Raw genomic sequence first — 16,502 nt, forward strand, 5'->3', positions numbered from 1 at the left:
ATGGCCACGGCCTGGTGATGGCAGCCAACAAGTGTCAGTCCTCGCTCGGATTATTATAATTTCATTGAGCAGGTACGGTTTCCCTTTCGGATATAAAACGGACCAATCAGAGGCCGCGCTTCGCTGACAGTCCGTTGAGGCGGAGCATCACGCCAGACGCTCTGGCTGCTCATTGGACACTGAGCGCTAACCCCATGACCTGCCAGCCAATCAGAGGCGTCAGTCGATCTGACGAGTCTTCTGACTGAAAGCTGCTCTCTCTTGATGGTGCCGCTGCCTCTGCTGCATCTCAGCGACGCGGAGCTTGGATGGGGAGCATCTCGCTGGTTTAACAGAGTTAACAGCGCAACACCCGAAGCAACATGGACATCGTGAAGTCACTGGGACACCCGGAGGAGATATTCAACCTGTTTAAGTTTAAGATGGGCGGATGCAGAAGCGTCATGCCAAAATTGGATTATGTGAGTAAAATGATCGTTCTACACGCTGCGCTGGGATGCATTTCTGCGTTTGTGTCACGAGCATGCAGCACACGCTGTTCCTCCTTTCAGAGCAGCTGATAGGCTGAACTGCACGCAGAAAAACCAGACAGGCCTTTTACAGCAACTACGTCTACACCTGTTTATAGTCTGCATTGCAGATTGCGGATTGACCTACATGGTGCACACTTTTGCTACTGGTTGATCCGGTGGAAACAGAGTCAGCTAATTGGACTTTAACAAATTAGATCTGTGCCTCACACCCCTGTGTTGGCTCACGTACACACAGCCAGAGATCACCATTGATTTAGGATTTGCGTTATATAATGAGCTTGGACGGTTCAGTGGTGGGGAGGGATGCTGTGCGCATGTTTGACGGCTAATCCCACTCTTTTAACACCAATGTGACCCAGAGAGACAGAGCCTGCAGACTGCAACATGGTGTGACCACACAGTCTTCACCGGGCCTTCACTTTAAAAACTAACTGTAGCAGAGCAGGCCATACCAAAATTAGAAAGAGAACATTTATTACTGCACACTTTAATAAGATACACCATCTATCAATATTCAGTTTTAATTAAAGGCTACTAATTTTGTTTCCCTACAAACACATCACAGTGTTGTTCATACAATCACAGACATCTTCCAACAACCAACCAGCACGAGGCAGCAGAGGGGCTAAAAAGGTCCATGCTGCTAAAATCAAGTTGGCTCACCCGTTAATACTGCTCTCATTAAAAAAATAACAGGCATCATTGACCTCCTGTCTGTCGACAACACTGACAAAGAAAATAGCTCTCAGTTGTGCTTCTGCTCCTTCTTGTGTTGGACAAATGGACTTTACCTGGTAATTGTATGAATTGTAGCTTGAAGGTGGAGGAAGTTATAGGCCTAAATAACTGTACTTGTGTATAGTGACAATAAAAGGCATTCTATTCTAAGATTACCAATAAGCAAAAATAGGAAAGCATGTTTATTGAAATTTGTTGACAGGCATGCAAAACATGCAAGCCTAATTTAAGTCCCCTGTAATATGTTTTCCATTCTGACCTTGATTATGCTGCTTCACTTCTCTCCAACAACGTGCATATGCTCCTTTCCGCCACCAGGTGTCAGCAAAACACAATAACTGTAACTCACATCAGACTTCCTCACTGAGCCTGATTTTTTTAGCCTGGTTTTTTTTTAACTCTTTCTCTTTTCTATATTAATCAGTCATGTTTTTTAATAAAACAAACAAGTTTCCCAGTCGTGCTCGTGCGCAGCTAGCTGGTCACATTTCCTCGCGGGCAGCAGCTTCCGTTGTTTTGGTAAAGTTTGGAGAAGTGCGTCATGATAACAGCAGAGCTACAAACGCTGCGCACTGACTCTTCAGCGCGCACAGCGGGGCCGCGCAGTTTGCAGATCAGCGGCGCGCTTGATTTAACTCTCTTCAACGTGCTCCCCAAAGATTTTCACCCTGCCTTCGACCCCTCCGCTCGCTTGTCCTCTACATGGACTTGGTGTTTCTAACTTCCCGACCAGCTGTGGCGTCGACATGGACGGTGTCACTTCATAACTGCGGTCTCGCCGTCGGGGTTTTCGTATGGCCGGAGCTTGCTGCAAATGTCTAGTCTCTTTGTCCGCCTTCAAGCGCTCTCTCTCGGTGGCTGCGCCGCGGGGCTGCGGGTCCACTTCTCCTCCACGGTCTCTGCCGCCTGGGTGGAGGCTCGGGGAGCGGGGCCTGCTGGAGGCCGCCCGACCCTCCAGCGCCCTCAGACACGCAGGCTTCTACCGACAAACATCTTTCTTCTGTCTGTCTTGTCAGGAGTCCATGAGTGATAGTCTCCGGACCTGCTACCTGTACCTGAACCAGACCAGCCGGAGCTTTGCAGCAGTGATTCAGGCGCTGGACGGGGAGCTGAGGTGAGTGAGGCCGAGCTAGGTGAAAAGGGGTGTGTCTGCAGGCATGTTTCCCTTTGGGTGCAGAATAAATAGCATTTACAGCATCAGCAGCTCGGGGTTTTCTTTAGTGAATGCACACCGTGTTGCTTCAGAAAAAGGCCTCCCATACCTAAACAAATACAGCTTATCAATACAGCCTGCAGTAGACTCACAAAACACCCCACTGCAGCTCATGGCTGGCTTCTCTTTGAAGAGCGAATGTACTGCCAAAAATCCGAGTGCACACACTAGCAGTGTTACCTGGATGTTAAACATAGGATGATATGATTTGGTCTGGGAGAGAGCTACAACTAAACATAATGACAAAATTAACAAATTTATTTTTTTGCTCAACAGCTGCATATTTGTTGAACTTTTACATTGACATTATTACATTATTAATTCACTATAGTTTCAGCTTAAATGTTGTGGAAACATTTGCTGTATGAACAGGTGTTATGTGATGGTATCAATGATGGCCTGCAGCAGGAATCCAAAAGAAGCTGCTGCTTTATTTAAACTGTAAAGAAATGCCATCTGACTGTACACATGAACCTTCAGTGAGCTCTCATATATCCACCGTCTGCATATAGTCTCCCCTTATTTGGCTGCTATTGCTGTTATTTTGTGAATCAGTGATGAGTTTTCTGTTGAGTCTTTACTGTCTTTCTGTGACGTCAGACATGCAGTTTGTATTTTCTACCTGGTGCTGCGCGCTCTGGACACCGTGGAGGACGACATGACTATTCCTCTGGACAAGAAGGTGCCCATGCTGAATGATTTCCACACCTATCTGTACCAGGAGGAGTGGTGCTTCACAGAGAGCCAGGAGAAAGACCGCCAGGTTCTGGAGGACTTCCCCACGGTCAGTAGTAGCCCTGCTTGGTGGTTTGTACTAGGGTTGGGCGATATTGGCAAAAAAATTAATCACGATTAATTGTGGCATTTAGCCGATAACGATTAATTTGACGATTAATTGATGACAATTGCACTTACATGTTTTTGACTCTAAATCGCCACATTGTTCTGAATTGATACTGACAAATCATTAGGTCAAGTGAACTACTTCATTCTAACAGGCTGGTGAGTAGTGATTAGGCACAAACCAGCCATGGAAATATGTATTGATAACAGATGCACAAACTGCTTCAAAGTAATAATGAAGCAAATGTTTAAAGTAACTTTGTCCTTCAAATGTTCTTATCTTAAGTCACAGAGCAGTGCATGTCAGCATTAAAATTAAACAGGACAAATAAGTTCAGAGAAGTCACATCAGTGATTATTAAAGTTAAAAAATGTGTCTGTGCAAATGAACCTGTGACTGAATATGTCGCACACTAGTGCATGTTTTCACTCAGACTGTAGAACAGCAGCAGAAAAAACATTACAAACAAACCGGACAATTCCACATTTAAATGTATGTCTGTGCAAATCAAGCTGCCTTATGTTCTTCCAGCGTTTAGTTTGGTCGTAGGGAGCACGATGACTACACGTATCGTGGATTCTCGGCTGAGTGGAATTCTTTCAATATCTGCTGGAGGAGACTTCGCTGTTGTAATGTTTCCTATCTTGCTGTGGATTCCGTAAATAAAGATCGGAGTTCATTCCTTTGATCCGAGCAAAAGTCCAGTTACTATGACAACAACCAACGCTCCACGCTTCACCTAATGCATGTGGCGGCACTATATACAGCTGTAGCCGGCGTTGTGTCCTCGTTGTGCTTTCTTCGGCTTTCTTCGTGCTCCGGCTTATGGTGACAGACGTTGAACCTCTGTTAGGAACGTGCTGCTCCGCATCATTTAACTAAACACCGCTGTCTTCCGCCATTATTGTTATTGTGGGCTCACATGTGCGCGCTTGACGGTGATGGTGAGTGTACGTCTCACACAAAAATGCGTGATCATGACGAAACGCGACTAATCGCCGTAATCGATAAGTGGCGAATATTAATCGGTGACAGTTTTTCTGACGATTAATTGCACACGATACGATTTTGCACAAGCCTAGTTTGTACTGACAAAAGCGTGATGAATCAGTAACTATAATCATCCTTTGAATGCAGATATCACTGGAATTCAGAAACCTCGCTCAGGAATACAGAGACGTCATCTCGGATATCTGCCACCGTATGGGAGTGGGGATGGCTGAATTCCTGGAGAAGAACGTGGGATCCATGAAAGAGTGGGACCAGGTAAATGTTACAAATATTACATTAGATTTAAATCTTAAGCCAAACCTTGTCTGTCTGAATGGTAGAATCAGTTATTTCTGTGTCCTTTTGTACAACAGAATAAATGTAATTCTTTGCTGTATCTATAATATTTTACTCCCACTAATATCTGAATTTTTATCAAGTCTTACACACACACAAACAAAAGTCTAAAGATTAAGCATGCCTCTGTATGTACTGTGAAACTGTGTAATCTGTGGCTCTATTATAAGTATTTCATCATTCACCATAAAAAACTGCTGCCGTGTTTCTCCTCTACACAGTACTGTCACTACGTTGCTGGTCTGGTCGGCATCGGTCTGTCTCAGCTCTTTTCTGCGTCCCAGCTGGAGGATCCTGAAGTGGGCAAGGACACCGAGCTGGCAAACTCCATGGGCCTGTTCCTCCAGAAGACCAACATCATCCGAGACTATCTGGAGGACACGCAAGAGGGACGGGCCTTCTGGCCTCAAGAGGTAGAAACACAACAGTTAATTGCACACAAAAGAGAGTGCGGATTTAGATATAAACTTAAAAGCGCCAAAAGGCGCACCGCATTATAAGGCCCATGCTATGCTAAAACATACGTTCTACCCTATTCGCATATGGTGGTGTAACTCACCCGGCGCTGCCTCCCAGGGTTAGGTGCGTGCTTGCCGTCTGCCATCGATCGCTCCCACGCCGCTCGCAACTTTACTTTGAACGCCCTGTTTTACGCCAATGTCCGGTGGTTGGAGTACTTTTTTTTTAAACCTCCCAGGATTACGGCAAGGTCTGAATTCATCTGCTTCGCCTGTTTTTTACACCGGCGGTGAGACGGGCGCGCATGGAGTCGCAGATCAGCAAGGACGGTGATGCGTGAAAAAAAACATCCGGTCTCTTTGCATAAACCTCCCTGAGCCACTCTCTCATTTTCTCCTCGTCCATCCAGCCTGTTTGATTGGCCTTCACTATGACTCCTGCAGGAAACTTTTCTTTTGGCAGCATCTTCCCCTTAAAAATGACCATAGGCGGAAGTTTTTGTCCATTACCATGGCAATCGAGAACAACAGTGAAAGTCGACTTCTCATGCCCCGTGGTGCATATCGATACCGTGCTGGTCCCATAGGTACATAGTGTACGTATTAAGTCCCTGTGTCCGGTACTCAACCCATACATAAGGTGCACCGGATTATTAGGTGCACAGTAGATTTTTGAGAAAATTTTAGGCTTTTAGGTGCACCGTATAGTCGTAAAAATACTGTAGATTTTTACACACACACACCTCTTTGTGGCCCTAAAAGAAGCCAGTCTGGCTCTTTTTGGCATGTGTCCTTTGTGTAGCCTGGAGGTTGTGTAAATATTGACTAAAAACCTGTCATGTTGTGTCCTCTGTTGTTGTGCAGGCTTGGAGTCAGTTTGCAGGTCGCCTTGAAGATTTAGCCCAGTCTGAGAAGCTGGAGAAGGCTCTGTCCTGTCTAAACCTGCTGGTCACTGATGCTCTAAGACACGTCCCAGATGTTATTGCCTACCTGTCCCGTCTGCGCAACCAGAGTGTCTTTAATTTCTGTGCTATTCCACAGGTAAATGTAGTGCATTCAGAGCACAACTAACGAAACATGGATTGTTAGATTCTCAATGGATTTCTCTGCGTTTGAGACCACAGTCTCACCACATTGGTGTCATTCCTCTGTTTAACCAGGTGATGGCAATAGCTACCCTGTCAACATGCTACAACAACCCCATGGTGTTTCAGGGAGTAGTAAAAATCAGAAAGGGACAGGCCGTCACCCTCATGATGGAAGCCACCAACATGAGAGCCGTGCAGACCATCATCATGCAGTACAGCCAGGAGGTGGGTGTATTTCCTGCGTCGAGATTCCTCTCTTTGTACGTCCCACAGAAGCACTAATCACTCCGGCTTTCTGCAGATTTTACAGAAGGTCTCCCTCAACGACCCATCACGGGACAAGACCCTGCATATCCTGGCTGTGATCCGAGAGAAGTCTGCCCTGTCGCAGTCCAGCCTCCCCTCCAGGACCCACCACCTGTCTCCTATGTATCTGTCTGCTGCCATGCTGCTTGCCGCTCTCAGCTGGCAGTACCTCAGCACCACTGCAGCACAAGCGCAGGGCACCGGGGACATGCCAGGACAGTGAAATCATTGTCCCTCACGCTTTTTTTGGGGGGCATACAGACTGAAACAGCCCCTGCCCTGGAGGTCTGGTTCTCATCTGATTGGAGGAACCTGATGCTTTTCTTGCCCCGTATTTGTGGCTGTTACAGGACCACGGACACATTTAGGGGGTTCTTGTAGCAGGCTGGTCTCATTAGATTATTGATTTGTGTTAGTCCATCCTGTGTCTGGATAAACTGTTTACACGCAGTGTTGTGTGGTTATACTCACCAGCATTAAATGTTCAGGGTGTTCGTTTATGTTGATTTTTCCCCTTTCTTTCTTTATTTGAAAACTTTTCACCCCTTGATGCAGTTTTTCAGCATGTTCGAATAATACAGAAGAAAAATGAAATATTTTCATGTAAATGAGGAGACAGGAGCATGTGACACTGCAGCTTTGAGCATTTTTGGGAACACAGTCCCTAAACTTTATGAAGCTTTTGTTTGTCTGATGTCAAAGTGAGTTTCATATTCCACATACATCAGTGCACTTTACAGCATTTCAGCTGTATGTTAGGATAGGTAAAGCTTTACTTTAGCACTTTTCTGTGTTCTTTTCTCATTATATGATTTTGTCTCTTAAAATATGAGGTAAATAACTAATGTGCAATACAGAAGTAGTTTGTATCAATCATGGATTCTTTACATGAATAAGGGAGATGTATTTAACAAATGTAACTTCAGGTCTGTTGGTGGCATATTGCTAGCTATAAGTGTCCTTAACGCAGCTTTGGTGAGTAGAAAGGCTAGCACAGAGTAACCTTGTACAGAACCAAAGGAGAGCTACAAACATTGCTATGTAATGTGACATTTTGATTTCTACATATCTCAACAAATAAAGAGGTGAAAGAATCAAGTGTGTGTGCACATCTACATTATGTCCTGAATTGCTGGTGTTAAATTTAGTGAATGATTTCTGACTGTAAAATTATATTTTACAGCCAAAGCTCAAGGTTCATATAATGTGCTGTGCTTTGTTTTCTGTTGTTGTTAAAGTATCAATATCATACGGTGCATATGTTTAAAGTAAATATAGGATGAGTTCCTTAAAGGTAAAACAGCATATCTTATTATATTCTTACATTTTAAGAGCACCTGTTAACCTTTGGAAATACATTTTGGAGTCACATGAGACACCAAATGTTTATTACAGTTTATCACATGTGTGACATGTGATTCTGTAAACGACTTTTAACTGTCTTTTAAAAAGGGCGGCAACAGGCTGGCTTTAGTCGGAGAAGAGACTGACGTCTGAAACGACAACACAGGTAATGTAAGATATTCATAGCCAAATTTAATTTTAATAACTTTGTGCTTATTGTGTCAAGTAATAAGTGAAATTTAATATGCATGGTCAACTTTATGCAAGTTCTCACTCAATTCATAAACTTCCTGCTATTGACAGAGCATCATTAAACTATAACATAGTGAATAAAAAGTATTTATTATAAATAGCACATTTGATTGAAGGGATATTAAAGTGTTAGCTATATTAAATTTGGATTTTATTGATTAAGTATAGGCTAAAACAATATACATACATAAATACTGAGTGTGATTATAGCCACAGCTAGTATCCTGACTGACTAGTTGTTGAATGATCATGTGAACAAGTGATGCTCACTGTCGTTGCAGGATGCGTCTGCTGTTCCTACTCTGCGGTGTGGTGGTGATCACCATCACCTGTGCACGTCCCCACCTTCCACCTCTGTCTGCCGAGATGGCTAATTTTATTAACAAGGCCAACACTACCTGGATGGTGAGGACATTCAGGTTTATTCTGGAACCTGTGGCGGTCTTTCAGTTTAAATGTGATATATGTGCTGGCCAACAAAACAGTTCAGGTTTAAAACTGTGAATTAGATCTTATGCCAGTCTAGAAATCTGGATATACTACCAGTCCTGGTTTATGCTGGTTTATATTAAAAACCAGGGGTTACATGTAAACACAAAATCTTATATCCAGATGTTGATGTGCATGTCAACACACTCTGTGTTTGCTCCAGGCTGGGCTGAACTTCCATGATGTTGACATCAGCTATGTAAAAGGACTGTGCGGGACCATCATGAAGGGACCCAGGCTGCCACAGGTGTAAGTTTAAACAGAACTGTACTCTCAAGACAGGTGACCGTTAGCAGCTTCTTCTTCTTCTTCTTCTGCATTGTTACGGTGTTCGTCTTCTTTTCTTTAGAGTTCACAATGTTGAAAGCATAAAGCTTCCAGACAGCTTTGACCCACGCAAGCAGTGGCCCAACTGTCCCACCATCAAGCAGATCAGAGACCAGGGCTCCTGTGGATCGTGCTGGGTACGCCTGAATGACAGCAGTTTTTATAAAAAAAAAAGGAAGAGATGTTCTGTAACTTGATAGGTGGCTAAAAGTGAAACATTAGCCAGGTGCATTTAACAAGCTGATTTCCCACAGGCCTTTGGAGCAGTTGAGGCAATATCAGACAGGCTGTGCATCCACACTGGTGGGAAGATTTCTTTGGAGATCTCTGCTGAAGACCTACTGACCTGCTGTGATGATTGTGGCATGGGGTAAGTATCAGAGTATTATGGAGTGTTCAGTTAAAGGGACAATCCCCCTATTTTATATGTGAAATTAGAAGTTATTTCATGGAACAACCAAAACATCAATTAATATCATAGCTGTGTGCCCTCCTGTAGATGTGTGTTAACAAACAGTGAAGTGTGAAGCGACAGGAAAAGCCACAGTCTCCATGTGAAATTGTGTCTTCATGTGCTTGTAGCTGTTTCGGTGGTTTTCCCTCAGCTGCCTGGGAGTACTGGGAAAAGAAAGGAATTGTGACTGGAGGCTTGTATGGCTCCAAAGTTGGTAAGTTCATGACACACAGTGTGTGTGTTTGACACATTTCATTCATATAATCTGAACTTTGATGGGTGGGTGGTGACTGTGTGTTACAGGCTGCAGACCGTATACCATTGAATCCTGTGAACATCATATTAATGGAACACGCCCCCCTTGTCACAGCATAGAGGACACTCCTAAATGTGTGCAGCAGTGCATTGACGGATACTCGCCATCATATCCTAAGGACAAGTACTTTGGTAAGCATGTCAAATTTGACTTGCCTTGTTATGTTTCTATCACTAATGTCTTTGTGTGTGTGTCCTTCGTCAGGTAAACGCACGTACAACATCCCATCGGACCAGGAGCAGATCATGACTGAGCTGTACAAGAACGGGCCTGTGGAGGCAGCCTTCGATGTCTATGAGGACTTCCTGCTGTATAAGAGTGGTGAGACTCCACATAGAACCTGCATTGTGTTATAATGTTAAACCTCTGTAAGCCTGTTAGCTGCTTATATGTTGCAACAGAAAAGACACTAATACTAAGTTACCGGCCTTTGTGTTGCTGTATCAGGTGTGTATCAGCATGTGACAGGGCAGATGCTGGGTGGTCATGCCATCAAAATCCTGGGCTGGGGAGAGGAGAATGGGACACCATACTGGCTGGCTGCAAACTCCTGGAACAGTGACTGGGGAGACAAAGGTATGATGGAGCAGTCAGACGGTGTCTCTGAAATGTATATGTACAGAAATTACAAGTGTTATTTGAGACAATTTAAAGTGTAAAATGATGGCTCTGTCTATTTATTTCAGGTTTTTTCAAGATCAAGCGTGGAAATGATGAGTGTGGTATTGAATCAGAGGTGGTCGCAGGAATGCCACTCAACTAAAATGAGTCCTGGCTGAAAGTAGTTGCACTTACATTTTGAACAGATCCTATGTAACAACTGACAAATAAATAATAATTGGTCATGAGTTAAATAAATGTGTGATTTGAACATATGTATGTATTTTTTGTGACAGTGACATGGACATGAGGTTAATTGCCACCACCTGTTATAGAGCGAATCAGAATCAGAATTACTTTATTTATCCCTGAGGGGAAATTCTTTTTTGTTACAGACAAATAGAAATCAAAGATAAATTAGATATGAAATATATATAATAAATATCTAAATACCTAGATAGCATTTACATACATACATCCCTGAGATGTATGTAAAGAAGAACATATTTACTATTGTATAAACCTTTACATAGTAAAGAGCAATGACTTCCTGTGTCTCTGAGTGGTGCATCGTGGGAGTCGGAGTCTGTTGCTGAACGAGCTCCTGTAGCTGGTCAGCACAGTGTGGAGCGGGTGAGAGGGACAGTCGAGTATAGTCTTTATTTTGGACAACATCCTCCTCTGGAACACCTCTGATAAGAGGTAATGGAAATATCAGAGTCAGGGATACATGCAAAAACTTGAGCTTGGAAAAATGATTATTCTCCAATATGTAGGGCAATATGTAGGGCAAACCTAAATCCTACTTTGTAAATATTTCCACTGTGGCATACACAGTAATAATCCAAAATCACATTTTATAATGCTATAATATGCATTTGAATTAAAACAGAAAAGTTAGTTCATGCAGCTACTATGACTCTAAATCTGAATTTCTATACTCACTTTGACTTTCACACACATATTTACACAACATTTGTGTTGTTTTTATACATGTGTTATTTATTGTATCTACAATGCAAAAATAGAAATCTTAATTTTGTTGCAGGTCCAATGATAAGAGGCATTCAATTCAATTCTAGACTGCACCCACTGAGCTGAAGGTGGCAGTAATGTTAGATGACTAATCAAATAATTCAAAAAACAGGAAGCTTAAAAATGTGCGCATGCGTATCAATTGTCCTCCATTTTTGTAGTCCTTCATAGACAGTGCAGTGGACACCGATACCGTTAGCCTGCGGTCTGATAACCAGGAAGCAGCAGCTCCTGGAGGAAACACCGATGAAAACAATCTCGCAGGTGGAACCCGGCCTCTGACCGTCATCGTCAGAGCTAATGGGACGTCTCGGAGCGGAGGAGTGACTGTTAAACGTCTTGAATGTTAGCTGGTGGTGATGAAGGCAGGTTCCCGGGGGGGCATTAACGTCTTTCTGTCCATACCCTGTTCCGTCCGTCCGCTGTGTTATTCAAAATTTAACCGTAGCGTTCGCTACCGGCTTCTGTCTCTGCTGTAAGCTAGCTAGGCAGGTCATTGCCATGTTTTTAACCCATGTGGAGCTATGGAGAACTTACTGGGAGTGTGTTTCCAGACCTTACACGGTGTTCATCTGCTCTCTCACGGCCGCATTGTACTATCTGTGGGGCCGCAAGTGTCAGGTCAGTCACGGTGAAGGTTAGCAGTAAAGACTGCACTAACCCAGCTTAAATATGCCATTTAATATTTAGTTCTTCTTTTATTCATTTAATTTACTGCAGATCACATTGCATATTTCACCTGCCCAATTTACTCGCATTTTTTAATGTTTCATTTCTTATTTTCGTTTTTGTTCAGCGCTTTATCTTTTTTCCTTTCGACATGAATTTTGCTACATTTGTAATGAAGGAAGTCCCATTTATTTTTTATTCTTGTAAAGAATCCTTTACGGTATTTAGCACTTATAAGCAGATGAATGAATGACGTGTTTGCAGTTCAAAAAGGGAATGATGCTTAATAATGTAAAAATAACCTAAAATAACCTAATGCCATATGATTGATATTCATTTGGAATATTCATTAAAGGTAAGCTTGAATAAAAAGTATTTGTTTTATACCACACACAGTAATGTTCATTTTGTGGTTTTGTTTGTACTAAATACTCATACTCATACTTATTTTAGTGCAGTTTGGTTGTTTTAAGCACATCAACACAGAGGAACTAGATCTTCTGCAAAATAACATGTACGCCTGTTTTGACTTCCTCCTTCTGCTCTGCTCACATTCACCCTCACAGGTGTATTTATTTAAAGGTCCATTCATTTGGTGTGTTTCTCCTCTCAGACACCAGCTTTGATTTGCAGCGAGGCTTTTGGCGCATTTCTCCACAAGCACTGTCCAGTTGTAGCCGAGCGCTTCAGTCCCACTCCCTGGTGCTGGGGAGGTCGTCTTCAAACGCTGGTCTGTGTCCTTCTCAAGTCCAGACCCCCTGTCACCTATCGCAAGTAAGAAAACATCATGTTTTCCTCGGTAGCCGTTGTCTGTACAGTATATAAGCAGTGTTTCCATACCTGCTCTTAATGCTGCTCTTCTAGTGAGCTGATCCGTACAGTTGATGGTGGTCAGATCTCTCTGGACTGGGTGGACAACCGGGCCAGTGTGTCCTACCCCGAATCCTCCACCCGCCCTACAGTACTGATCCTCCCAGGCCTGACAGGGAACAGCCAGCAGTCCTATGTCTTACATGCGATTAACCAGGCCACACGCCGTGGGTACAGGTGAGCTGAGGTCCTGAAAATCAAACTGTGTCCTCATTTACAGTCAAATCCACATAAGCAGGAAACCTGTACACACATCAGCTGAGACACTTTCTTTCTTTCTTAGATGTGTGGTCTTTAACAACAGAGGGCTCGGAGGGGAAGAGTTGTTGGTAAGTACAATACATTTGTATTAATGTCTGGTCTTTTCATGTTTCATTTTGATACATGTGTAGTAGTAGTTTGATTGTATATATCCTACTATAAAAGGATAAAACCAGCAGTCATGACACGCTGATATTTTTGCCCAGAAAAACTAAACTAAAGTAAAAACACCACACTGCTGTAAAATCTCAGTAGAGCAACTAAAACAGTCAAATTCTTTGCATGCACACACATACTTGGGAAAATTAAGCTGATTCTGGGGATTATTAATCTGCAGCTGAAAATAGAACAGTGTACTAGAAACTTCAATTAAATCCAATTTTCAAAGAATTACTTAGAAAAAGTGGGTTAGTTTAAAAATACAAAGAGAACAACAAACATAGAAGAGGAAGCATAAATTCATGGGGGTAGGGATGTTTCACAGGTCTGAGTCCAGCTGCCTTTTATTTAAACGTTTAGAAATATAAAATGAGGTCAGATGTTATGGCAGTAGCATTAACACACTCTCGGACACCTTAACCCTGCATAATGCATAATGCTTCTCCTGTTCCCTTTGTTTGCATAAGACACCGATCACCTACTGCGCTGCCAATACGTCAGATCTGGAGTGTGTTGTTCGCCATGTCAAAGAACTCTACCCTCGCTCTCCTCTGATTGGTGCTGGTGTATCAATGGGAGGGTGAGTATTGTGTTCACTGGCTTATATTTTTTTAATTTCACCTCTTTAGCATCTTTTTTTCTGTTGTTTGTTTCTTTTGTTTCACTCTCTGCAGGATGTTATTGTTAAACTACCTGGCCCGTAAGCGCACGGAGGCAGGCATGGTGGCTGGTATCACCATCTCTGCCCCATTTGATGCTTTGAAGTCCTCTGACTCGATGGAAGAACCTCTAAACTGGCTGCTCTTCAACAAATACCTCACGCGAGGCCTTTGTGGTGCTGTTACCAGGTCAGCTGTGTTTTAATAAGTTTACCATTTGAGCTTAATTCTGTGAAAAACAAAAACCTGTCCCTCACAGGCACAGGAAGATTCTGGAGAAAGTGGTGGATGTTGATTATGTCCTGAAGGTAAGGCACATCAAATTCCTACATGTGTAATTGCCTTCCATTGTCATGTAATTTTTCCCCCGTCTTTCAGGCACGGACCATACGTGAGTTCGATGAACGCTTCACGTCTCTGCTGTTTGGTTATAAATCCTGTATAGAATATTATCATGATGCAAGCCCATCCAAAAAGCTCCCTAACACAACAGTACCCATCTTGTGTCTGAATGCTGCTGATGACCCCTTTTCCCCACAAAACGGTGAGCAAACAGGAGAAGTGTAAAAGCACAGTTCCATCAGATTTGTTATAGGACACTATAAATAATCCCTGAGCATCAGAATACCTCTTGTATCATGTTGATCGACTGCGTCTCCCTCACAGCGTTCCCAGTGTCAATCGTGCAGAGCCTGCCTAATGTGGCCCTCCTGTTGACGGCCCACGGTGGACACATTGCCTTCCTTCAGGGTTTGTTCCCGCAAGGTGAGGGCTACATGGAGCGGGTGTTTGACCAGTTTGTCCAAGCAGTCTTTGAACACCCGAGAGATGTCAAGAAAGCCTGTGGTATCCAAGACAAGTAGAAAATAACACAGCAAGTGGTGCTAGAAAACAATATGAAATCACTGCAGTAGAACAACAATTCACAAGAAATGCATTGCTTAGCTCTGCATGCCATTACCCTACTATGGAAATGCAGAGTCTTCCTTGTGTGTGTAGAGAGATGACCTAATGTATTGTACAATTGTGTGACCTCACTGCGACACTGCTAATCTACCTCCTCAACTTCTCAGGTTCCTTTTCAGTAAGCAATCAGAGAAGATGTAATAATCATGCCATTTTCCAAATTGATTTTTCATGAAGTGTCTAAATATGTGAAGGACTTGGATTGGATTTTTAAGCAAAAATTCAAAGGAGGCAATTGCTAACATTGGCTGCTAAGGCAGACAAATCGCTAGCAAACTATTGAAGGAAATGTCTGTCTTGAGAGGAAACAGGATGCTAAAATAGCTAGCTTCCCATGTGCAAAATACTTTACAAGCTAATATTGAAAGTAAAAATAAAACTCATGGATTGTAGCAATGCTACAGCTAGCTAGCTACACTTAGTGTGCATGCTACTGTTTTCACTAGCAAAACTAAGCAAAAAATATCCGTAAGAATATAGTTAGTTGGATAGCTTGACATATAACCTAACCAGCAAACACGATCCTTAAAACTAATGTCCAACAGATTTAATAAATTTAAAGGCATGACCGTTAGCCAGGTAGCTAATAATTAGCATCAGTTGCTTCGCAGCTTTCAATTTGAGCTTTGTGGTTTTATTTGCTTTTACACTATGTAGTAGCTGACACCATGGTTTCTGTCTGTTGGCACAACAAACGTGCTATTGTGTAGTAAACAGTCAATGTTCTCTGCTGTGAGCGACTGCAGTACATGCATGCTATTACAACCTATGAATGAAGTTTTTCTGATTTGACGTTTAGAATCTTTAACTGATACAAAAATAGGTATATTTTATATTGTTTGTCAACAGAATGGTTACTCCTTACTGTGTTGCTTATTGTGTTGCTTTTACCACATCAGTCAGACAATCGCCGTCCCAGCTGCACAGATTGTGTATGTATACAGCCTTCATTCAGTGTTGGCAATTGAAAATCAGTGCTTGAACCTGAAACACTATGTGCTATGTAAACATGTAATGAATTGTAAATGAAAATAGTAGCATTGATTTTACTCTCTACAGATTAATGTGCTCTTTCTTTTACCTCATGTGCTACTTAGGTTTTGCCACATTTGTTTTTCTGGAGGTGTAACATGCCTTAAAACAGGATTATACACATAGGCCTACCCATTTCTAAGCCTTTTGGGTTTGCAATGCAAAGTATGCAGTGTAGTAGTTCATTCATATCTTTGTTGTTATTAATTTACATGTTACAATCTGCCTTTTGTTTGCCATTCGCGCACATATTGTTAATGGTGACAGATGAAATAAGTGTTTATCATGTCAAGATTGCAACTACATGAAATTTCTTTGATGCGTTTGACTTGAAATCAGTTATTGGTTGAAGTGTTTTACAAAGACCAGGTCAGAAGGTGTGTTTTTATGTTTGTATTTGCCAATAGATATTTATTTATTATCATAAACATGAAGATTGTAGCAGCTAGTTGTGCTAATGTAATGTAATCTAGCTGTGTGCAAATGACCACTACTTCCACATGCCTTTAATCACTCAGTATTTTTCGGCAGTATTGTTTTCA

General features: G+C 42.5%; 3 protein-coding genes across 6 annotated transcripts; all 3 read left to right on the plus strand.

The window, feature by feature from the left end:
* Positions 1-284: 284 nt before the first annotated feature.
* Positions 285-7,625, plus strand: fdft1 (farnesyl-diphosphate farnesyltransferase 1). Of its 2 annotated transcripts, XM_028396572.1 has the most exons (8): positions 285-461; positions 2,288-2,385; positions 3,085-3,268; positions 4,466-4,594; positions 4,897-5,088; positions 5,998-6,174; positions 6,294-6,446; positions 6,523-7,625. In XM_028396572.1, the coding sequence occupies exons 1-8, from the start codon at positions 363-365 to the stop codon at positions 6,748-6,750; spliced, it is 1,260 nt and encodes a 419-aa protein (XP_028252373.1). In that variant the 5' UTR covers positions 285-362; the 3' UTR covers positions 6,751-7,625. The 2 variants fall into 2 exon arrangements, with proteins under 2 accessions (XP_028252373.1, XP_028252372.1); XM_028396571.1 differs by lacking the exon at positions 285-461 and having other exon boundaries at positions 2,066-2,385.
* A 133-nt stretch (positions 7,626-7,758) lies between these two features.
* ctsbb (cathepsin Bb) lies at positions 7,759-10,534 on the plus strand. Its single transcript, XM_028396575.1, has 11 exons — positions 7,759-7,821; positions 7,980-8,037; positions 8,405-8,528; positions 8,776-8,861; positions 8,962-9,076; positions 9,194-9,309; positions 9,522-9,607; positions 9,697-9,840; positions 9,914-10,030; positions 10,157-10,285; positions 10,396-10,534. Exons 3-11 carry the CDS (start codon positions 8,406-8,408, stop codon positions 10,470-10,472), a joined length of 993 nt encoding a protein of 330 aa, XP_028252376.1. The 5' UTR covers positions 7,759-7,821; positions 7,980-8,037; position 8,405; the 3' UTR covers positions 10,473-10,534.
* A 1,002-nt stretch (positions 10,535-11,536) lies between these two features.
* On the plus strand, positions 11,537-15,374 carry LOC114429153 (phospholipase ABHD3-like). Of its 3 annotated transcripts, XM_028398014.1 has the most exons (10): positions 11,537-11,819; positions 11,899-11,965; positions 12,627-12,787; positions 12,878-13,060; positions 13,167-13,212; positions 13,771-13,883; positions 13,978-14,151; positions 14,222-14,270; positions 14,341-14,506; positions 14,629-15,374. In XM_028398014.1, exons 1-10 carry the CDS (start codon positions 11,704-11,706, stop codon positions 14,823-14,825), a joined length of 1,272 nt encoding a protein of 423 aa, XP_028253815.1. In that variant the 5' UTR covers positions 11,537-11,703; the 3' UTR covers positions 14,826-15,374. The 3 variants fall into 3 exon arrangements, with proteins under 3 accessions (XP_028253815.1, XP_028253816.1, XP_028253817.1); XM_028398015.1 differs by having other exon boundaries at positions 11,537-11,965; XM_028398016.1 differs by lacking the exon at positions 11,899-11,965 and having other exon boundaries at positions 11,537-11,709.
* Positions 15,375-16,502: the final 1,128 nt, after the last annotated feature.

The sequence above is a fragment of the Parambassis ranga genome, chromosome 24 (assembly GCF_900634625.1).
Source record: "Parambassis ranga chromosome 24, fParRan2.1, whole genome shotgun sequence".
NCBI classification, from domain to species: Eukaryota; Metazoa; Chordata; class Actinopteri; family Ambassidae; genus Parambassis; species Parambassis ranga.

Excerpts from the sequence above, each read along its gene's own strand:
- fdft1 (XM_028396571.1), top strand. The coding sequence starts at position 2,066 with ATGGCCGGAGCTTGCTGCAAATGTCTAGTCTCTTTGTCCGCCTTCAAG. Across the intron at positions 3,269-4,465 it reads TTCTGGAGGACTTCCCCACG|ATATCACTGGAATTCAGAAA; the intron begins GTCAGTAGTAGC and ends CTTTGAATGCAG. Across the intron at positions 5,089-5,997 it reads GGGCCTTCTGGCCTCAAGAG|GCTTGGAGTCAGTTTGCAGG; the intron begins GTAGAAACACAA and ends GTTGTTGTGCAG.
- ctsbb (XM_028396575.1), top strand. The coding sequence starts at position 8,406 with ATGCGTCTGCTGTTCCTACTCTGCGGTGTGGTGGTGATCACCATCACC. Across the intron at positions 9,841-9,913 it reads TCCTAAGGACAAGTACTTTG|GTAAACGCACGTACAACATC; the intron begins GTAAGCATGTCA and ends GTCCTTCGTCAG. Across the intron at positions 10,286-10,395 it reads CAGTGACTGGGGAGACAAAG|GTTTTTTCAAGATCAAGCGT; the intron begins GTATGATGGAGC and ends TATTTATTTCAG.
- LOC114429153 (XM_028398014.1), top strand. The coding sequence starts at position 11,704 with ATGAAGGCAGGTTCCCGGGGGGGCATTAACGTCTTTCTGTCCATACCC. Across the intron at positions 12,788-12,877 it reads CCCCCTGTCACCTATCGCAA|TGAGCTGATCCGTACAGTTG; the intron begins GTAAGAAAACAT and ends CTGCTCTTCTAG. Across the intron at positions 14,271-14,340 it reads ATGTTGATTATGTCCTGAAG|GCACGGACCATACGTGAGTT; the intron begins GTAAGGCACATC and ends CCCGTCTTTCAG.